This window comes from Dipodomys spectabilis, unplaced genomic scaffold (assembly GCF_019054845.1).
Source record: "Dipodomys spectabilis isolate Male_0828 unplaced genomic scaffold, ASM1905484v1 ptg000611l, whole genome shotgun sequence".
Taxonomy (NCBI): Eukaryota; Metazoa; Chordata; class Mammalia; order Rodentia; family Heteromyidae; genus Dipodomys; species Dipodomys spectabilis.
Window position 1 is genome coordinate 1,954,072 of NW_024871288.1, and position 22,724 is coordinate 1,976,795.

General features: G+C 55.0%; 1 protein-coding gene across 4 annotated transcripts in view; it reads left to right on the plus strand.

Moving 5' to 3' along the window:
- LOC122100912 (core histone macro-H2A.1) overlaps window positions 1–22,724 on the plus strand; it is a 51,615-nt gene that overhangs the window by 25,586 nt on the left and 3,305 nt on the right. The window contains exons 5-8 of one of the 4 annotated variants that reach the window (XM_042671309.1): window positions 5,861–5,971; window positions 13,607–13,697; window positions 17,995–18,084; window positions 20,640–20,814. In XM_042671309.1, coding sequence (XP_042527243.1) covers window positions 5,861–5,971; window positions 13,607–13,697; window positions 17,995–18,084; window positions 20,640–20,814 — 467 coding nt within the window. Of the gene's footprint in view, window positions 1–5,860; window positions 5,972–12,006; window positions 12,107–13,606; window positions 13,698–17,994; window positions 18,085–20,639; window positions 20,815–22,724 lie in introns of all 4 variants that reach the window. The other 3 variants (XM_042671310.1, XM_042671307.1, XM_042671308.1) reach the window with 3 other exon arrangements.

The window sequence follows — 22,724 nt, forward strand, 5'->3', positions numbered from 1 at the left end:
TGACCTCAGCCACGTTCTCTGTTCCACTGTTGTAGAACAGCCCACACTAGTTGACGTGCAGATGCCGCATTTCCTTGCACACTCTTCTGGATGCTAAAAGAAAAAGAAACCAAGCTGATCCCTCTCCACGCCCCCTCCTTCCCTCCCTCCCCAGGCCCAGAGCCACGCCTGGCTTGCTCGTGAAGAGAAACTCCATCTCGAGGTGCAGCCGGCATCGCTTTCCCCCTCCCTCACGAGTCCTGGAGGAGGTCGGGCTGGCCAGGCAGGGATTGCACAGAACGCTCCCCTACTCGGTCCTGCTAGCTGTAAAACAAGAGGGTGGAAGGCTCCCTTCCCTCTTCTCACATTTGTAGCTGGGAGAGCGGTGGGCGGGGAAGTCGGGGCAGAGCGCCTGTGCAGCCCTTCCAGTGTTAATAACCACACAGATGCTGAAGCCAGACTCTTGGAAACAGCCCCCAGGAGCCCGGCTGTCCCCCGAGCCAGGGGCCCTGGCCCTCGCTCGGTGCGGTGCCGGGGTCCAGCAGAGGCTGAGCCGGGTGCCCGGCCTGGCCCTGATCTCACCGGGGTCCACGCCTTTGCCCTCTTCCACGCTCAAGTTGCTGGGATTTTTGAGCCTGTCTCTCCCATGCAGGCTCTGCAGCAAACCTGGCCTTTGCTCCCCCCCCACCACTTTTCCAAGTAAATTTTGTCCTGAACTTTCCAGCCTACCAAACACTGGGAGTCTTTTTTTTTTTCTTCCTTTCCCTGACTTGAAGCCGTGTGTGTGTGTGTCTTCGGCTATATTTGGAACTCCGTGTTTCTAGTACTCATGTGCCAGTAATCACTTGAACGCGCAACTTTTCCCTTGATTACAAAAGCAGGAAGTCTGTAGTGGTGGTCTGTTTTTCTTCCGCACAATAAAACACATTGTCTGCTTACTGTACCACAGCTTAGCTAACATTAAACCCTGGGGGGAGCTGAAATTGGAACCGTGAACAGCTAATTTTCAAAACATTTGTTTAATGTAAATTGTGGTGTCAGCTCCCAGAATCAGCGGAGAACCCTGCATCTCCAGGCTTAAGTGGAACATTCTGGAAATAACCTTTCCAGGGACGTACAGAGAAAGCCTCAGAAACACACTGAAGCACTCAGAAACAGGCTGAAGCACTTGTAGTGGAAGGGAGTTGGTATTTTTCAAGTGTCAACACTCAAATTCCAAATCCTAATTTCCCTCTCAGTTCTATGTGATTTGACAGTTTTGAAAATGTCCAGTGGTGATGACTGTGTCAGCCAGCACCAGGACGGTCAGACCGCAGCAAACCCCACAGGGGCTGCGAGGCCGGGGTCTCGGCTGTGCCCGGGGGTCCTCCTCCCTACCTGGGTGGCCTCAAAAAAGTCTCCTCCCTCTCTCTGCCTCAGTCTACCACTAGCCCATAAGATGCTAACGTCCATGCCAGTCCACAGTCCAACGGCGAGGCCTACCGCATGTGTTTGCACAGGCAAGAAATATGTGTACGTTTGGACTGTACACACACAAAATACGTTATCAGAGTTGCTCTGTCATGAACTTTTAGTCTTTTCAGAAAGTCCTGAGTTTTTTAAGTCTTTGCAGAAAGTCAGTACAGGTAGTACTCAATAGATGAACCCTTCCCGTTCTTCCCGCTTTAAATAGACACATAAAGCACAGGTCTAGCAGTGTATCTTAGTGGGGTAGAATGCAAGTTCTTGGGTGAGTAACCTGGCCTTGTAGTTGAGTTCTGCCATTTTCTAGCTCTGTGACCGTGCGAAGTTACTTCTCTGGTGTTGTTTCCTCCTCTGTAAAAATACACCTGGGTGGTGATAGACTTAAAAGAGATGTCCCGTAAAAAGCTGGGGCGGGAGCAGGGTTGGGCATGGGTGCTGTGCTGCCCGCAGGCAACACGTGGTGTTACATGGGAGGCCATGGGTGCCTGCCTTGTGCATGAGCGCTGTACAGCCAGACCTGACACTGCGTGTCACCGGCCACCGCCCGTGCTCACGAGCCAGTGTATCTGTAGCGTGTGTGTGTGTGTGTGTAGTCTTGATGGTTATTACTTGCATATTATTTTAACCCCATTAATACCCCTTCCATTTACCATCTGATTCTGAGTGGTTTACAGAATGTCCACTTACTGAACTGCACATGCAGGTGCTGTTCTTGGTACAAGTACTGCAGTCAGCACCAAGTTCCCGTCTCCCTCAGGGCTCAGTGAGCGCGGTAGAGGAGAGGGCGCAGCAAGCGCTGTGGCAGAAATGAATGGGTGACAGGCGCAGAGGAGAGAGACAGGAGACAGGCAGGTGCCACGTGAGTCACTGGATGGCATCGTGGTTTTCAAGCTACAATTGTTGCTTGCCTGCCTCCTGAAAGGTTTTCTTTTTGGTGCCAGTAACAGGGAGCCCCTACCATTTGAACCGCCCCTCTTAGTCTGGTATTTTACTGGTTAGAGATGGAATCTCTTAGATTTTCCTGCTGAGGTTGGCTTCAAACCATGTTCCTCCACATCTCAGCCATTTGAGTACCTAGTAGGCATAAGTACCTGGTACCTGGTCTGAAAGAATTTAAAAAGTTTTTGTGCTGGGTGCCAGTGGCTCACACCTGTAAGTTACTTAGGAAGCAGTTCGAAATCAGCCGGGGCAAGAAAGTCCATGAGACTTTTTTTTTTTTTTTAAATCAGTCGTGGGGCTTGAACTCTGGGCCTGGGCGCTGTCCCTCAGCTCTGCAGCTCAAGGCAAGCGTTCTACCACTTGAGCCGCAGCGCCACTTCCGGTTTTCTGGTGGTTCATTGGAGATAAGAGTCTCAGGAACTTTCCTGCCCAGGCTGGATTTGAACCTGGATCCTCAGATCTCAGCCTCCTGAGTAGCTAGGCGTGAGCCACCAGTTCCTGGCTAAAACCTTTTATTGTTTAAATGTATACAGTGGAATCCAACTACTCCCATTACTAAATATACAAAGAAACTTTTTTTAAAAGAGTAGATGCATGTTTTTCATTCCAGTGACACGCTGTTGTGCTTACCGTCATTTCTGTCTTGAGGTGGACACTGGAGAGCTAAGGAGGAAGTGTTAGCTCATATAATGTATGGCTTTTTAAAAAACTGATTGCTGCAACAAAACAGTATACACAGATGTCAGTGTATCTTGAAAAAAAATCCTGTGACCACACGTAAACATACTGAATGATATAGATTCCCAAGATGGGTAATAAACACATTTGTTAGTAATAAACACTTGGTTACATGAACAAAAGCATTACAAATTATAGGAAGTTTTAAAGAAAAAGTAAAATTTTCTTGGGGAAACTTCTTGTAACAGGGTGAATAGGAATAGATTTTTTTTTTCCTTCTAATTATTGATACTTGTAAGTATCAATACCTAATATCTGGGAGATCTGTTCACTAAAACAATTAAATGGCAAGGAGTTTTGTTGTAATACCATTTAGTTCTCTATGTTCTCTCTGATGTGAGTCATGTTATCTCTCCTCGATTTAGGAAACGTTTTATTTTAGAATAACTAGATTTTGTAGAAGGGTTACAAAGACAGTTCAGAGAGGTCTTTCTTTGATCATGAAAAAGTTATGAAGTAAAAAACTTGACCAATTTTGTTTTTTAGTTTTTTGTTTCTTTTGGTCATGGGGCTTGCACTCAGGGCCTGGGCGCTGTCCCTCAGCTTTTTCGTTCAAGGCTACCGCTCCACCACTTTGTGCCACAGTGCCACTTCTGGTTTTCTGGTAGTTAGCTGGAGATAAGAGTCTCACAGACTTTGTTGCCCTGCATGGCTTTGAACCATAATCCTCAGATCTCGGCCTCCTGAGTAGCTAGGATGACAGGTGTGAGCCACCTGGCTCTACAGAAGTGTTTTTAAATAACTACCAGCAGGAATCTGCTCATGTTGATGGCTATAGATACTATAGCTACTAGAATATTAGTGCCTGTTTTTATTTATTCCTACCTATTATTTACAGAAGCAGGGAGATAGTAAATACTTCTCCCCCAAGTTTGTGTGATTAACGTCCCAAATAACTGTGGCACATGGGGTCGGTTCTGGGACATTCTTGCTAACCAAACCATCAGCCTGCTTTTCACTGCTACTGCCTCCCGGAAGTTAACTCGTTGTTCTTCAGTGTGTGGAATTTAAAACACCTGCATTGAGGAAGGCTTATGATCCAGCCTTTCCCTTTCTTGGTTCTTGGAAGCTGTGTCAGAAAAGGCTTATTACTAGGACTTAGCAGGTAATCGTTGAGTAGACCTATTTGGCGTTCATGGGTCAGGGCAATACCTTCAAAGTATTAGAAAAATCAGCATAGTAATAATTTATCTTCGCCCGTACTATATTTCTTGATAGCGGGATTTTTGTCATATGCCAGCGTCGTGGAGGTTCAGAGCAGCTCATTTAATTCATGGAAAATGTCAGGTATAAAACCTGCCTGCCAAAGCCAGCCTTGCTGTTACAGCAGTCGACAAAATTGGATGTTATTTTTTGAGTTGAGTACAACTGCTAACACACTGACGTGAATGAACTTGAGCCCTACACAGGCAAATGGACGAGGCACAGGCCCTGCTCTGAGCTTACTGCCCAGGGGTATCCTTCTGGAAGGCCCAGCCATCTGTACTCTCCGCCCCACAATCCTGGTGCTGGGGATTGAACCCAGAGCCTTTTTGTCCATGCTAAGAAAGCTCTACCACTGAGCTGCACTCCTCCCCCATTTTCTCACCTCCAGTACCCTCCCAATCGCCATTTCCCAGTACCATCTCTTCCGTGTGTTCAGGAAGTCCCCAAATGAAGGCTTTATCTTCAACAGAAGCATGCAAGAAGCAACAGAAGCATGCAAGAAGCATGCTTCCCCTCCCCCGCCCCCTCCCCACCCCCATCCCAGGGCACTGAGCCCTATTAAGTGTTGGCTCTGGGCAGCAGGAGGAGGGAGTTATAAAGGGAGGCAGGTGCCATCTCCACCCAGCCCGGAGCCCTCTGGAACGGCTTGTGTGCTGGAGAAGACACCCCAGAGCTGAGGATCTGGGCCACGTGTCCCTGGGCGGCCCCGGGGAACCCTAGGACCTGGGTATAGTCTGAGAACCACCAAGGAAGAGACCCAAGAGAGGGTTGAGACCCACGCCTCGGCGGAGGGGGCCGCCCTCTTCACAGCAGCTTCGCAGGGACGTGGAACAGGGTCGCTGATTCTGGGGTGGGGAAGGTCGGAGACTTGTTTGGGTGCTTGTTGGGCTTTTTAGAATGGAGGACCTAAAAACAGTTTATGTTCTTCTTAAATTTTTAGAGCAGGCAGACATCTAGGAAGGAAAAACCTGGAGAAACATTTCCTTGGTCTGAATTACTGAAAATGATTCTGTTCTCAATTATCACTGTCAAGTTCTAAATAGCTTTTATTTAAAAAATTACGGAGCTGGGTGTCTGTGGCTCACACCTGTAATCTTAGCTATTCAGGAGGCTGAGATCTGAGGATTGTGGTTCAAAGCTAGCTCGGGCAGGAAAGTCCATGAGACTCTTTAGCTCTACTTTACCAGCAAAAAGCCATACGTGGAGGTATGATTCAAGAGGTGGAGTGCTAGCTTTGAGCAGGAAAAGAAAAAGTTCAAGGATAGCATTCAGGCTCTGAGTTAAAACCCCAGGGATGGCACAGAAAAAAAAAAAGCAGTTATGAAGTGGTTTGAAAATTTCATACCCTTCATGGAACTCTTGTCCCTGAAATCAGCGTGTGGCCCCTGTGGGGAGAAATGCCCAGAGCTGTGGTTTCATTTCCTGTGTTCTCACAGGGTGGCCAAGGTCTTGGGGCCTCTCGGTTAGGAAAACCCAGGCCTTTGTGGCCCTGCTTGCTCAGGAGCACGCGTCCTGACTCTTCTGTTTGTGCAAGAAGAAGCAGGGAGAAGTCAGCAAGGCGGCCAGCGCAGACAGCACGACCGAGGGCACGCCCACCGATGGCTTCACGGTTCTCTCTACCAAGAGTCTCTTCCTCGGCCAGAAGGTAGGCAGACCTGGGCTGCCAGCCCGCTCCAGGGCCCCGGGACAGAGGGCATGGGCCATCCCCTTCCTGCCAGGCTGGAATTCTGGGGGCCATCTCAGGGATAGTGGGTAGACAGAGGGGCAGGGGCTTTGGGAGTGGCCGGGGGTGGGGGGTAGGGTGCAAAGCCAGGGCAGGGGCCCTCTGGCAAGGGGGAAAGGGCAGCAGTGGTGAAGAAGGTAGCAGGTTCCTGGGTACTGCTGCCCAGGGAAGAGGCCCCTTCTTTGGGATGCCTGGTCATCAGCAGCCTGGAGCAGGCACCTCCGAGTGGGTATTGAAGGTAGAGCCCCAACGGATCCAATGGGAGGGGGAGGCTGGGGGGAGGGGGAGGCTGGGGGAGGCTGGGGGAAGGGGGAGGCTGGGGGGAGGGGGAGGCTGGGGGGGAGGGGGAGGCTGGGGGGAGGCGGGGGGGAGGGGGAGGCTGGGGGGAGGGGGAGGCGGGGGGGGGGAGGGTGCTGCCCTAGGCAGATGGGTGGGTGCGCCGGGCATCCTCACCAAGCCTCCAGACAACTCCAGTCGTGTGTGTGTGTGTGTGTGTGTGTGTGTGTGTGTGTGTGTGTGTGTGTGTGTGTGTGTGTGTGTGTGTGTGTGTTTAACCACGGGCCGTATATTTTCAGCCGTCCCAGTGATGCGACTTTACCAGGATGCCATGGTCTTGTAAAAGATGATTCACTTTTATTGAAAATAAAAATGATGCAAAAGCTTTTAAGACCTGAGCACGAGAGCTAATATTTACTGCTCCACTAATAACAACCTAAAAAGGAAGGGGCGGGAGCTTAGTTTTTGATCCTGGGTTAATATGTTAAGAGGAAGACTGGATTTGGCCTGGCACGTGCATTTGTGAACGGTGATGGCACCTTGGTCCTGAAGCGGCATCATTTTTATACCCCTGGGACACAGTTCTCTTGCTCACGTCATCGCAAATCTCCCCGATTCCCCCCCCCCCCCCCCCCCCCGCCCCCGTCCCTCTTCTGTCACTAATTGCATTCAGTCTCCCATGATGCAATTCCCACGAAGTGGACTCCTGCAGAATCTAACCATTGCTTCTACATTCTATAACCATCGTCTGTATTTTGTATTTTTCTAAAGAGGGAGGAGAAAAAAGCGGTTCTAGTTGTCATCTTAAAGTCTTAGCTTTTCAAGTTCTTTACATCTTTTTTCTCTCATTTAAGAAATTTCAGCTCAGCAGGCAAGGCAGCCACCCGGGCCCACTTTCACACTCTTGCCTGTGTTCTCTGGGTGGCGTGTAGACAATTGATGTGGCCTGTCAGACGCTTCACGCGCACACGCACAGAGTGTCTTAGATCCCTAAGGCAGAGGGTTAGCCAGGACCAGGGGCCTGTGGGTAGATGGCACAGGTCAGCCCTGGGGTCGCCTCATCCCTTGTCCAGCCCCGCCTCCTTTTCCCTGTGTGCCCGCCTCTTCCTGCTGCGACCAGCCCCAGCTTCAGATAGAACTCACACCCTCCTCGATGGAAACAGAAGCCTGTGTGCACAGGGGCATGCACTTCTCACTTCTGTGCTCTGGGCAGGAAGTAGGGTCCGCTCCATACCTAGGCTCACCCCGTCAGGGCTGGGCACAGCTCAGATCCCACCCAGGGTACTCCTGGCCTCAGGCAGTGGACAGGTACCCCAGGAATGAACTACACATCTGGCCGACGCAGTCTAGAACTGGAACCTCCCTCAGGATTAGAGAGCGGGACTCTAAAAAGCCATAGAAAACGTACAGACCTGCGGTCCCAGGAGAACATGGGCTGTACCAGGAAGCCGCAGAGCTGTTTGAGATCTTGACTTCAGGTGAGATTGAGCTGGAACCCCCATGTCAAATGGCCAGCGTAAGAGAAGGTGCAGAGCGCGGGCCCTGACATTCAGCCAGCCTCTGGCCCACGCTGGCCGCTGTGAGGAGGAGCGCGCCGGCTGGGGTGCACAGCCAGGGAGAGGACCCCAGCTTGCCACGGCGGGCGGCTGTGTGGGTCAGCAGCACCTGCGGTCAGCCCCGGACTCTGGTGTCAGGGAGTTGGGACCCCGTGGCTGGGGACGATGCGTCTAGTTCAGAGCATTGTTCCAAAGCTGTATGTCCTGGGCTCCGCATGGACAGGGAGCGCCCGGGGACAAAGGTCAGGAAATGGACATACACATACAGCGTTAGGCCAAGCGCATGAACGAGTTAGTACGAGCGCCCATGGAGAGTTGGGTTTTAGGAAGTGTCTCACAAAAGGCACTTTGAGAACGATGACTGGAACCGTGTGTGCTGTGCACCTTATTTTTCCATCTGTGACAGCGAAACCAGCGCTAGAATATCACAAGCAAGCTGTTGGAGAGAAAGGTGGTACTGTGCACCGCAGCCCGGGAGGCACGGTTGCTAAGCTGCTCGCGCCAGTCGCTGGCTCTGGGCTTAGGGGCCTGGGATCTAATTGTTGTTGTGAATGATGTGTTTCATGGACCCAAGTCCCCGGAGTAATCACCTTCATGACTCTTACGATTTTGCCCAGGGTTCACACACACCGTTGAATTGCTTTAAAACAACAACAACAACAGCAACAGTGCTGTGGATCTGAACCAGTGGAATGTTTTTATTTCGAGGTTCAGGGGGAGATTGGCAACCTTTCTTTTTTTTTTTCTTCAGAGGGTTTAAAACCCAGTGGCTTTATTTCCAAAAGAACACTTCCAGTGTGCGTGTGTATACATACGTGTCATGGTGGCAGGTCACTTACTGGAAGTGGTTGGGAAGCAGTTGAGTCAGTGTGAGCGCGTCTCTGCGCCTCCCAGGTGAGCGATCGGGATCCCGCGCCCCACGGGAGCCCACGGAAGACAGCACCGCAGTCCCCCTCTGTCCGCGCCCCTTCTTCTTGGGTGCCACGGCTGTAAGGGGACAGGCTGCTGCTGTCTGTGCCCTTCTCACCGCTCCGGCCAGGGCAGGTTAGAAAACCGGCCTTTCACACGGGGTTCCTGGAACTTTCCGTGACCATCACACGGGAGTGACATCAGCCGCCCCCCCCCCCCCCCCTTCCCGTCTGTCGGAGACGTCGGACTCCTGGCTAGACTCAGATACCTTGATCACGTTCATTTTCTGAAAATGATCGTGTTAAATATATCATATGTATATTTGAAAAACGGAACGTACTGTTTTCTGTAGCCAAGTAGGTCAGGTCAGAGCAGGCTGCCACGGCCGCCCAGTGGCTCTAGGCCACGCTGTCTTCTTCCCTGTCCTCGGTCAGTGTGCTCTCGCCCGGCCTGCCCCACATGCTGGGTGCTGGCCTACAGCCAGGCAAGGCGGCCAGGTTGGTTGGCCAGCTAGGGCCCAGCTTCTGAGCCCTGGCGTTCTATCAACTCTCCTTTGTGGACGGCGGACGCAGTCGTTTGGCCTGAGGATGTTTGCCATTGAGCGTTGATGTGAACGTACCTCTGTGGTAGAGGCTCAAGGACAGCAGCCACTCAAGGTCAGGACAACTGGGTCCCTTTAGGGAAGGGACCTGGAGGACCCTTTCTTCCAGCTTACTCTAATCGCCAAGGTCCTGTAGCCACTGTATCCAGTGGCCAGGATTCTTCATAGCTGCCTTAAACTCCCCCATGCTGTGATCAGAACTCAATGCTTTCCATCTTTCCCAGTGGTTACCACAAAGTAGTAATCACCTTATTTAGACTCTGTAACCATCACTGAGTCTCCTCCTTTCCGGATGATCAGACTGTGCTTGGAGAAAAAGCAGATTTCTCACCCACAAGTACCCCTTCTCCACCAGATGCTTTACGTAGCTGTGTGCCCTTGGGGATCCTCCTGGGACTGGCCCCAGCCCTGCCACGCCCACTCAGGGCTGAGCACCCGGGCCGTGGCGACCCTGCCAGCCATGCACATCCACGGTGCATTGGCGCCCTGTGGTCATCTCAACGCTGGCCACTGCCCACCGGTCCAGCCTGCGCAAGCCAAGAGGATGATCCATTTTTCTTTCCAAAGTGCTTGAACAAACTCATCATCTCCTCCTGCCCCCCCCCCCCCCCCCACCTCTCTGCCTCCTGCCCGGCTTTGTAATCTGGAGGATTTAAAACAATCCACATTTGAATATGATTTTGTTAGCGGCCAAATGATTTGGTAGCTCAGGCCCCCAACCTGAGCCTGGCGCAGGACACGACGGTGAGCTGGACTTGGCTGGCTGGTGATTCCCCGTGGTAGGCAGTCAGTGGTCCGCGCTTCTCAGAGCCGGCCGGCCGGCCTCTGCTCAGAGGAAAGGTGGCGAATACAGAGAGAGCTGGAAATTCTCCAAGAAACCCGAGTTCTTTGCAGGCCCTCCCTCTCTGCAGCAGAGCCAGAACACCCACAGTGTCCCCGAGAGAGCCCGTTCCCTTAGCCAGCCAGAGCAGGCCACTGGGCCTTGCTGGCTCCTGGAGCCAGAGGCCAGCTCTCCGGCAAGGCCTGGCTGAAAACAGACCCCAAAGATCCTGGAGGCAGCAGGCCCGCCCGGCCTCACCTGTGCCCGCTGTCTCCTCTGTGGTAGTCTGGGCACGGGCCCCGAGCCTCCTCCCCGGATGGGGGTGGGGGGCGCCAGGTTCAGCTCCAGGGATGTGCGTGGCCTCCAGTCACCTGACACTTAAGGAACAAATGACCAGAGACTGGAGGTGAAGAACAGTGGGTCCTCTTCCCTTCTGGAGTCTTCTCTTGGCCACAGCTTGCCAGGGCAGCGGCTGTTCCTAAAGGCTTCGGTCCAAGCAGCTTCTCTTCGCCCCCCCCCCCCCCTTTTTTTGAGAATGTATTTTTCTAAGATTCCTCGTGCTTGTTAAGGCTAGTGTGCTGCCCCTTGAGCCACAGCTCCCATTTCCTCACTTCTGGCTTTTTTTGGAAGTCAAGTGGAGATCAGAGCCTCACGGACTTTTTCCTGCCCAGGCTGGCTTTGAACCACGATCCTCAGATCTCAGCTTCCCGAGTCGCTCCGATGACAGGCGTGCGCCACCAGCGCCTGGCTTCATTGCTCATAGTGTATTAGTCACCTTGTATCGTTTTTCTTCTTAACAAAATGGCTGGCCCCCCCCAATTTCAGCAGTTTGGAACTGTTTCCAGGAGCCTCCTCTGGGGTGTGTGTGTGTGGGGGGGTGAGGGCTCCCCCCAGCTCCACCCTGCAGGCCACAGCCTCCTGCAAGACCGCATCGTAGTCTGTCAGAGCAGCAGCCACTGGGGGCTGGCGGGGCTTTTCAGGTCGCTACTGCAACCAGGAATTTGTCACCAGAGAATGCGTGGCTCTGTTCCAAGATGGCGTGCACATGCAGGTTTACCGCAGGCATTGGTCCCTAAAGAGAGGAGGGGGAGAGCCAGGGCCAGGACTTCAGTGCCCCTTGGACAGCAGAGTCCAGCACTCCCTTTAGTCGGGGTGGGGGGCGGGCCCCAGTGTTGTCATGGCAGCAGAACGGGGCGGGGGAAGGGAGCAGCCAGCGGCTCTTCAGAAAGACCCAAGATGGTGAGGTAGACACAGAACGCAAGGAATACGCCCGCCAGCCACCCATCGGGCCGCGGAGCAGCCTGACCAAGGACGGGAAAACGCTTTAAAGATGCGTTGTCTTGCCGGAGGACTGTTAGTTTGCTTCCTGGCTTTCGCCAGATCGTAACAGACCGTTCCTGCTGCTCACCCGCTCGGAGCAGCCTTGAAGACCCACGGCCCCTTGGAAGGCTTCTGCCACTGCCCTAACGCCCCGGCGGGCCAGCCGCCCCGCCTCACCGAGCTCCGCTTCCCTCTGGCCCCCAGCTTGCGGCTTCTCCCCCAGGCCCGCGGGGCTCCTGCTTTCTCCTGCCCTCAGCCTCACCCACAGGTTCTGACCGCTCCGCCTAGCTTGCTTCCTTTCAGCGCCCGGCCGCACCCGAGTCTCCCGTGTGAAGTGGATTCCTGTTGGCGGCTCCCCGGCTCCCCCTGTGCCCAGGGCACTGTGAGTGCCCCGTGTCTTCGCCCGTGTCCAGGGCTGCTCCTCTGCGACCTGCCGGCTCTCCCGTTATTTCCCACCTCATGCTTTTCTTTTCAGCTGAACCTTATTCACAGTGAAATCAGTAATTTAGCCGGCTTTGAGGTGGAGGCCATAATCAATCCTACCAATGCTGACATTGACCTTAAAGATGACCTAGGTAATTGGGGACGGGGTTCGGCACCACCAGCTGTCAGAGGAAGAGTTATGGAACCCAGAATTTAGACTGTGCCTCCACCCAAGGCAAGCCCCCAAATCCACGACTGAGGTTTGAGTGTGCCCCTTGCACGATTACTCCCTCAGAGCCACTTCCGGTGGAGATGGCCTGGCATTCCCCGAGTCCAATTGGCTTCTTCCCCCTCAACCACGAGCACATGACATCTGAATTCTCTTCCATAACAATTGCACTGACTGCTGGTTTCTCGGGAGGGGATTGTAAACCATGTGTTTTTTGTTTTCCTTTTCAAGCTGGGAAATTTCAGGTAACTACAAAACAATAGTTTCTCCATTTGAGCCTCGATTAGGTCTGGCACACAGAGAGAAAAGCGAGGCGAGCTACATCCGTATGCCGATGAGCTGTCGTTCAGCCGCAGGCAGATTGGTGTGCTCCAAATTTACCACCTTACTGTCACTTCTCAAACAGTGTGCGACCGTGTGCTCCCCACGCATTATTGGGGACGGGGCAGTTAAACAGAGGGCACCGTCTCTTTGTGAGTGTGTGCCTACGGTGCCTCCCTGCAGAAGAAGGAAGACAGTCCGAGTGAAACACCTGTGCCCACCATCTTTTCACCATGCCAGCCCACGGCACAACGAGGCTCCTGTCCTCCTGGTAGAGAGACCGGCCAGGAGACGTAGGCTGTGCCGACGCGCCACAGAGGCAGTGCCAGCCCCAGAGGCCCAGCCGGCCCCATACAAAGTGGGCATCTCAGAAAGCCTGAGATGCAGGGGCTGAGACCGCCCCTTCCCCCCCCCAAATGCCCTGCTTGAAATTGTGCACACAGATACTTGCCTTAAAGGAAGACATCATAGGCAAGGATTCTATCTTGAGTACCATTCACATTAAAATGCATACAAGTCAGAGGCAAGGCAGGCCCGGAAGCATTTTACCGGCCGCCAGGGAGGCTGTCTTCCACGCGTGTCTACACTATGTTCTTGGTTTTGAAGGGAGGCAAAAACAACAGATGCCCCAGGAACAGAAATCAGAGCCTGCAAGTTGACCTCGGCAGACTAAATGGAGAAACTCATTGTTTTGTTTGGCCTGATGGTCCACTTTTTTTTTTTTTTTTTTAAAGCGGATGCCATGTTTTTGTAGTCTTCTCAGTGGGGTGCCAGTTTTATAGGTTTTTGCAAAGTGAAATGGGGCGTTTGTTTTCTTTCTTTTAACCTTTGAAAATGATCTCATGTGTATTTTTTTTTTGGACTTGTCATTCAAGTGTTTAATTTAAACATGTCACATTTGATATTCCTCCTCCTCCTCCTCCTCCTCCTCCTGTCCTCACCCCCATCCACATGTGTGCGCACTGCGTGGACTGATTGCCCCTTGGGCTCGTGTGTTGGAATCGACCAGGTAGGCCAGCCCTGCCATTGGGGCGTTAGTAAATGTGCCTGTGTGTGGGTCTCGGTCCAACACAGTTGATGTACATTTGTTTACCCATTATAGTTGCAAGTTGTACAGGCTGACATTGCCTCGATCGACAGTGATGCTGTCGTTCACCCGACAAACAATGACTTCTACATCGGTGGTGAAGTAGGTAATGCCCAGCCGGGTGCTGCCGCGTGTGTGTGTGCATGGGCAGTCGGCCGCCGCAGATAGCTTGATCCTCTTAGCTATGCAGGGCTGCATTCATTTCACACTTCCAGCTGTCCTGACCCCCAAGGCCCCCCGACCCCCGGGGTTGTGAACTGGGGAAGGCACGGCTGAGCTGTCAGCCACAGCTGGCCAGCGAGCGCTTCTAGTTTGGAAGCGGGCCGGGCACTACCGTTTCTTCCCCTGATCAACGAGGTGCAGTTTTGCTGGAGACTGGGCTCTGGGTTCCAGAGGTGGCGGCTGCAGGAGGAGGAGGGCAGACGGCTGAGCAGCCCTCTTAGACGGCTCCCGTGTCCTCTAAAGAGCACACGCACGCACAACCACCCGCGCCCTGGGTCCTGCCTTCCGAGTCAGGAGCGTAGCACGCATGTACGATGGCCCCAGCCGGAGCGCCACGGGAGCTGCAGGGAAACCGCCTGGTTTTGATGAAATGCCCTCAGGCAGCTCTTGAGAAGCTGTTCTAGGACCCAGAGGGCCCCTGCCCGTGTGCTGGCAGCCGGCACTCCATGGTGGGTCTCCCAGCACGTGCCCACGAATGCACGGCGCCCTGCCCTCCTGGTGCACAGGAAGCTTACGTAGGAAATGGCAGGCTAGCCTCCGCATTCATAGGCCGTAGGGCCTGGGCAGGCGACTAAATTCTCCATGGCCTTGTTTTCTCCATCTGGTAATAGCGAGAATCCCATGAAATGTCTGGCGCCTGGCCGACCGCGCATGACTGGTGCTCGCGGTACGGTCTTGCTCTGGCGTGCACATACAGTCTGACGTGTACCTGTGCTGAGCCCGAGAGCAGCGTTCTGTGTGGACTCAAACACAGCAGATGGCGCCATTTCTAATAAGCTGCAAGTCCGCTCATTTCGGAGCAGGAGGAGATGAGGGCTTTCCTGAGTTGCAGCCTGGCTGGCCGTCCGTAGCTTGGCCCCGTAGACGGCCCAGCTCGCCTCAGTCCCCAGCAGAGGCTGCTGTTCTCAGCCTCCCCTGGATTTGCAGTGGGGGCTAATGACTCTCCTGAGCACGCTGGAGTTTGGATGTGGATGGAAAGACAAACTAGATGGAAAGTTGGGATTCGCCAAGTCTGCCGAGCCAAAATGAAATCAGGCTGTAGGCGGTTAAAATAAAGCTCCCCCCCCCCACCCCCCAAGACTTGAGAGGAGTTTAAGAGGTCCCCAGAGAAGCCGCTTAAGAGAAATACGCTTCCTCCCATAACCCCAGGAAAAGTTGACGGGAGGGAAGCACTTACTTGCAGAAAGATAAATAAACGCACAGTGAAGGGCCTGTCCCCCTTGTAGCTGGGCGTGATCTAGGCCTGGCCCGTGGTCCTGGCCCACACCATCGGGCGGCACGGAAATGGTGACGTTCCTCGGGCAGAAGGAGCCACGCAGGCCCAAGGAGCGCAGAAAGTGCCAGCCTGCCAGGGGGAGACGTGGAGGCTTTGAAAGGGGCCCCACCGGTTGGAGAGGGACAGGCAGAGCCAGCTGATCCCCCCTTCCTCCCCCCCCCCCCCCCCAGACGAGCCAGCCCTTTCTGAGCCTGTCTGGTCTTGGGGTAGGTAGCGACGATGTTGCTGCTTCTCCCCGGACACGCGTGTAGGGCAGTGCCACCCGGTCACAGCCATGGCCACCTCAGCTGCAGGGAAGACCTTGCCAGGCCAGAACCCAGCCTTCCAAAGCCCACCTCCGCTTTCTCCGCCCGGCGAGCCGGTCCAAACTAGTCCCCACCCCGCCTGCCTCGTAAGAGCCCAGACGGAGGCTACTCCAGACGCATGCCTGGTCTCAATTGGTTCCAGCCCCCACTTTGCTGTGCGAGAGGGGCAAAGAGAAAGCCAGGAAGTGCCGGCTCCCCTTCTCACGTTTGGTGTGGAATTCCTGAGTCCGAGACCGCTGGAAGAAGGAATTCGAGTGCAGGAATGCTTAGCCCCAGTGATTAACTTCTACCCATCCGAAGTTCTTTCTAACAGTGAAATAGACCACAGGCTTAGCCTGACATTTGTCCAAGCCTAAATTTTCGCTTAGGCTGTTTTGAACACTGATACTTCTGCCTGCTTTCTAAGCATGAAATAATATTGGAGAGTAACACATGAGTATGCTTGGGGGCGTATCAGCCAATTGCTTTACGATTAACCCTGAAGTTAAGCCTAAAAAGCAAGAGCCTTACTTTGAGCGTTGACAACACAGTTGAAAACGGGCCTGTTTCTTGTTAAAAAGTACACGTGTGTCTACATGAACATGTGCATATACATATGTGTGTGTAGGAGTCCAGTCCTGACTGGGTCGATTGCCTGTGACCTAGGGTTTAAGTTTTTTTAAGTTTGAGAAATGCATCCAGCGGACTTTCAACTTGCAATTTCACTTCTAATTAAAGCAGCATTTAATTATAAGTAAATGATTTTAAAGTAAACACTCTTCCTAAGATAACACCTTTAATGATAAAGCAGCCCATTTTCTTAGGAGATGTTTGATGACGTACAAGGGACTTGGCGGTCTTCACAGGGGCCGTGCTGTGCTGGCATTCCAAATTTCCCAGCTCTCGACAGAGCGTAGCCGGGACAGAGAGCGAGGACCCGAGCGTCCCAGCCGACAGCTGGCCCGTTGTCTTAGCCCGCCACGCTTGAGGATGGGCTGATGGGAGGCAGCAGGTTTGGGCTCGCGCCCCTTTTGTTCAGCTGCACGGACGCTCCCCGGGACCCTGTACTGGGGTCTCCCGCCTGGGCTGGACGGGTCTACTTCCCGGCGGGGCGAGCTGGGCTTCAGGCCCTCACGCACTTAAAACATTCAGCCCACACCCGTGATGCTGTTACACCAAGCACACAGCAGCGGCCCAGTGACCTTCCGTGACACCTGCCTTACAAGGCTCATGTGGCCGCCCAGGGCGCTGAAGGCCTGAGTTGAGGAAGACAGACACAGGGTCCCCCAAGAGTCCAGAGTTCGAATTTATCTCTGCAAGTCCAGCCTCTGCCCTGGCTGAGAGCTCCCTGAGTGGGCTCACGCGCTCTCGTGCAGCCCCGGACCCCCGCAGCAGGGCGGCGCCCGGCTCAGCCCCTACCCTCAGGCCCTGATGCTGTCTTAATTTGTGACCAGGACCAACCGATGGGCTCTTCCTTCCAGATGCTTCCCTGGGTTAGTCCACCTCCGCAGAACAAGCAGGCAGGTTTTGCTAAGATAATTAAGACCAAATTTGGGCCGGTGCATTCCAGTCCACCTTGACCAGTCCGTACCAGAATTATGCCAGGCACGCTTTGAATTTTCCAAGACAAACGGTGAATCTTAAGGGGAGTATTTTGTCCTCTTGTGAGGGAAAAGTACTTTAAAATGTGCAACATGGAGGAATCAGAGCTTAAGGAAGACAGGCCCCCGTGCTGGCCAGCCCCTGGTCACTCCCTTTGATGGTTGCTTGCCAGACCCACACGCCAGGCCTCCCAGCTTCTTACGGGCCCTGGGAATCTTGTGAGGCACTTGGCTTTCGTCCCCGTGCAGGACGACTTAGCGAGCACCCTCCCTCCAGAGAGTGCTCATTGCGCAGTGCTCCCAGCCTCCGCAGGTGGCTTGGCTTTTAGAAATCCGGTCCCAAGCAACAAAACGCCCTTCTTTTCTCCCCAAGCTTTTACGTAGCATACGCTCATCTTTAAGCTCTGCTTCTGATGTTCCCCTTCCCTGTCCCCGGGATGGTTCTGAATCATTAGTGTAATGAAGAAAAAAACTGTCTGAGATCATTGTTCCTTTACTTGTATTCACACATGACACCAGAGCTGCGAAGCAGGAACTAAGCCGGTTCCGTGGGCCGAAGAGGAAGGCAGGCCTCCCGCCCCTGGGCGGGGGGGGGGGGGGGGGGGTGCACAGTGCGCACGCAGCTCCGCAGCCTCCTTAATTTGGGGCTTCTCCCCAGAACCAGAAAAGAAAACCAGGGTGGGTGGGTGTTAGCCGTGGCAGCCAGTGCCAGCTGGTTTCTCAAGCCTCTGAAATGTCTGTGTGTGTATGTGGGGGGCAGGCAGGTGTGTTTGCACCTCTGACATCTCCCCCCAACACACACACTCACACTCGGCCCCCAGGGGCAACGGCCCAGGAGCTGCAGAAGCAATCCCCGGCTCCGCTTCGCCCCGCCCAGCCAAGGCATTAGTTCCTGTTTGCAGCTCTGTGGGAGTTTAGCTGATCAGACCATTGAAAGTTTGTAATCACCTGACATGCTCCGTGTCTGCTTGTGCCACAGACACGGGTGGCCTCTGACCGCCCTGCCCTGTCCTTGTCTAGGGAACACGCTGGAGAAGAAGGGCGGCAAGGAGTTTGTGGAGGCTGTTCTGGAACTCCGGAAAAAGAACGGGCCCCTAGAAGTAGCTGGAGGTGAGCTGGGGTGCGCAGACCCGGGGAGGCAGCCTTGGACACCCCCCCCCCCCCCCCGAAGGCCCGGGCACAGGGATGTCCCCGGAGTGTGGGCCTGCCGCTGAAGAGTTCATCTCTCATCATCATTCAGAGGGAGGGGCTCCTGGATGTTGGCCCTCTGTGGCTTTTCATGGAAAACACGTACGCCCACATTGCTCACCTGCCACTCACACCCACACCTCTCCTTCCGGGATAGGGAAGAAAATGACTGGGAACCTGCCGGGGGGGAGGAGCTTCGCAGTGCTCAGCAGACTGGCAGGCCCGAGTCCTGAGGATAGGTGGAGAGCAGGATACAGAAAACAGAGGGCTTCCCGCCTCCTCAAAGGGAGAGCTGCACCCCAATGCCTATTCTGTTCAACCCTGCTCGGTTTCAGAGTAAATCCTAGCCCACACACCGGTGGCTCACGCCTGTCATCCTAGCTACCCAGGAGGCTGAGATCTGAGGATTGAGGTTTGAAGCCAGCCAGGGAGGAAAAGTCTGAGACTCTGACCTTCAATGAGCCACCCCAAAAGCTGGAAGTGGCACCGTGGCACAAGTGGTAGAGCGCCAGCCTTGAGCAAAAGCGCAGGGACAGCGCCCAGGCTCCCATCTCACGCCCCAGAACCTGCTCAAAAAGTGAACCTTGACTAACTGTCAGTAATTACTAGGCAGCGTCCACACAGGCCTTTCCCCAGTGGGACCACCAGACCTTACCTCCCCCCACCCTGGACCAGTCTTGGGGCCCAGTAAGAATCAAGGGTGGCCTTCCCCAGGCCGCCCCGAGCTCTGTCACTTCTGTTTGGCCTGAGGGTCACTTGGCAAAATGCTAGTTATAAAGCCGCCCAAGCCCCCCAGCAAGTGGGGAGGGCACATGCACCCTGCTTGCACCTGGCTAGGACCCTGGTACACAACAGTGGGCGCGAGGCAGCCTGGTGCCCAGGCCCTGCCCTTACGACTTAGCCTGGCGCCCAGGCCCTGCCCTTAAGACTTAGCCTGGTGCCCAAGCCCTGCCCTTACGACTTAGCCTGGTGCCCAGGCCCTGCCCTTCCGACTTAGCCTGGCGCCCAGGCCCTGCCATTCAGCTTAGCCTGGTGCCCAGGCCCTGCCCTTACGACTTAGCCTGGTGCCCAGGCCCTGCCCTTCCGACTTAGCCTGGCGCCCAGGCCCTGCCATTCAGCTTAGCCTGGTGCCCAGGCCCTCCCCTTTCCACTTAGCCTGGTGCAAAACATTTTGGCTTATTTTAATGATGCATTTATTCTTGATCCTAAGAGCTGTTTTAGAACATATATGTAAGTACTAGGGTTTGAACTCAAGGGCTGTGTTTGCTTGGCAGATTCATGCCCCTAGACCCTTTTGGTTTTCGTTTGTCTTTAGAACGTAGCCTTGTGTATGTGTGTATAATACACATATATATATAATGCATATATATGTCATAGACACACGTTGCATTGTACTGTCTTTTATTACACATCAGTAGCACGAGGGGTTTTGTTGGGGTCACCTGCTTTTTGTCTGGGCCAGCCATGGACCGACGTCTTCCTGCCTCTGCTTCCCATGCAGCTGGGATGACAGTTATGGGCCACCACGCCCAGTTACTTAGTTCTGAGACTGGGTCTCTGCTACCTCAGGCCAGGCTCAAGTGAGCCCACTTTTTGGGCCTCTCTGTGTCCGTGTATAGGAGCCACGCTTCACAGACTGCAGGTCTTGGTCAGTTATTGGGCATGTCATCCATGCTGCCAGGAGTCCGTGCCCTGCACCTCTGGTTGTGGAGGGGTCACCGTGGGGTGGGGGCGTATATGCCTGGCCTGGCTCAGAACCACCACCTTTGCACAGTGTCTTGCAGACAGACCCTGCAAGAGCTCGGGGAGATAGGTAGGCTTGTTACAGGAGAGCAAGGCTAGCCTGAGGCGTGACAGGGAGGAACAGGTGTGCAGATGATGATCAAGAATCAGGCTCCTCCTTGGCCTGGGAAGGTGGCTCAGTGGTAGAGCGCTTGCCTCGCATGCATGAAGCCCAGGGTTCGATTCCTCAGCACCACATACACAGAAGAAGCCAAAGTGGTGCTGTGGCTCAAGTGGTAGAGCGCTAGGCTTGAGTAAAAGAAGCTCAGGGACAGCTCCCAGGCCCTGAGTTCAAGCCCCAGGACTGGCCAAACAAATAATAAAGACTCCATCTCTGCTGCAGGCAGAGGCTGGAGATGTAGGGAGAGCCAGCAGGCAGGTGGCGGTGGGGCTCAGGGCTCCTGGGATGTATCGCGCCCCTAGATCCGTTTTTGTCAGGAGAGGTGATGTGCATCACAGCTAGGGGCACCCAAGCGACAGTCCAGTTAGAGGTGGAGGCCCTGCCTTTGGGGAGAGAGGGCTCCCCAGAATTGGCCAGGACTCCTGGTAAACACGCGTCCACACCTAGCTGTCCCCCAGGGAGTGGTGGCTGGCTGTCCCCCAAGGTGAGGTGACTCTGGTCAGGGCCTCCAGGTCCCCTCGGGCATGGCCTGGCTTTGGCTTCCGGTGACGGGCTTCTGCCTTGTCTGCTCCAGCTGCCATGAGTGCCGGCCACGGCCTGCCCGCCAAGTTTGTGATCCACTGCAACAGCCCGGTGTGGGGCGCAGACAAGTGCGAAGAACTCCTGGAGAAGACGGTGAAGAACTGCTTGGCCCTGGCCGACGACAAGAAGCTCAAGTCCATCGCGTTTCCATCCATCGGCAGTGGCAGGTAGGGCTCGCGTGGTCCACGGCCCACGTTGGCTGTGGGGCCGGTGCACCTGGGCCGGGGAGGGGCTGATGAGGACCGGTATCAGGAGAGGGCGAGCTGCAGGCTGCAGGCCACGCAAAACCAGCTGCAGCAGCAAGTGTCGCACGGAGGGGGACGGCAGACCCGTCCCACGGGGGGACAGCTCTGAAGGGCAGGGAATGGAAGCACACAGGGCCGTCCCAGAGCAAGCCCGGGAGCGTGTGACACACGGCTGTCCTGAGACCGCAGCGAGGCCCTGGGCCGCATACCTCGTCCTCTCCATCTCCCGCCCAGGGCTGTGGGTGACCTCGTGACCCACGGGTGATCTCGTGACCCGCAGGAGCTGTGAGGGTCCGGGTGGAAATGGCATGAGCTAGACAGGACCGGAACTGCCTCACCAGGGTGTTCAGAACAGTACACTCGCCTCCTCACGCCCCCCACCCCTGAGGGCTTTCTCTGGAGCAGGGGTCCCTCAGCAGCTGCGCATGCGCCCCCAGATGCCACCGGGTGGCCTGGGGTCCGTGCCACTGACAGACGGCATGTAAGTAAGCGTAGGCTCGGGGGGACACTGGTGCGGCCGTCCACTCCCCGGCCATGTCCTGGGCTGCGTCGAGGGCAGCGCGGCTCTACCAGGACGGGACAGGGCGGAGCCACCGGGCAGCCCGCCACCCTGGGACACGTCTTCACCGCAGGCAGTGCGGGTCGGGACTGTCTGGCTCCTCACCATCAAGGACAAGAGTCCTGTTCCTCCCCCCGGGGGGGCAGTCCATCACCAGTGACGTACCAGCTGACCTCGCCATCCACGGACCCACAGCGAGACACTCCAGCTCCCCAGCCCCTCCAGCAAGGGGCGCTGGGGCTGGGCCTCCCCTCTCTGGTTCTGCAGTTCTGTGAGCGAGGTCCCCAAGGCTCTGCTCTGCTCTGGAGCTCTGGCCTGGGACCTCTCGATCGAAGGACCTTTAACAAGTGCAGCGGGCAGAGACACAGCGGAGGATAAGCAAACGTGTCTGCCGCCCACCCTCAGCCCTGCACCCCAAAGCCCGCAGCACCCGGGGAGCGGGGATGGACACCTGAGCTCCTGCTGTTCCTACTGCGCTCGTTCACTCCTGTGGAGACAGCTCTGAGGAGAGGAGCCGTGTCCCGCACAAGGTGGCCCTGGGCTGGGCCGTGGGGTGCGGGTGCCAGGGCTTGCAGAGCGAGCCGCTCGCCAGTCCCCCTCCTGTGTGCCCAGCACTGTGGTATTTAGGAAGCAAACTCAGCCTCTCTGTTCCTGGCCTCTCCCAGAGGGCTCCGAGGCTCCGTTCATTATTAATTAGTGCCTCGAATGCACTTTGATCTGCTTGGATGAAAGGCGCTTCCGAAGAGCGGGGCAGTAGTAGCCTTTATTGGGGGTCATAATTTCACGCTCTTTCATACGGCTATTGGGAAATTTTTTTTAATTGAAGCCTAAAAGTAATTCCCATTAAAAAAAAAAAAAAGAGCATCTGTTATTACACACTTATTTATATTTTTCATGGAGCAAAAAGTTTATTTTTGAAACTCATCAATCGAAAGCTTTTTTAAGAGGGCCGAACGCCAGAGGCAGCACATGTGCGGGGCTCCGGGCCACATCTGCCCGGCAGACCGCCCGCCCTGCAGCTGCGCGCACAGCTGTGCGTCGCCCTCTCTCAGGCTGCTCCAGAGCCGCTAGTAAACCACAGGCTGCGAGGGGGCCGAGAGCGGCTTGTTCGCGGCATCTCGCATCCCTGGTGTACAGTCCACACAAACGTGGTGACAGGCTGCGGCCGCTGTCCCGGGCCCGGGCAGCCTCAGCCCTGGCGGGGGCGTGGGGACCCCCGCTGTGCAGCCTGGCCATCACGGCCGCCCTGTGTATGCACCCCCCCCCCCCCCCC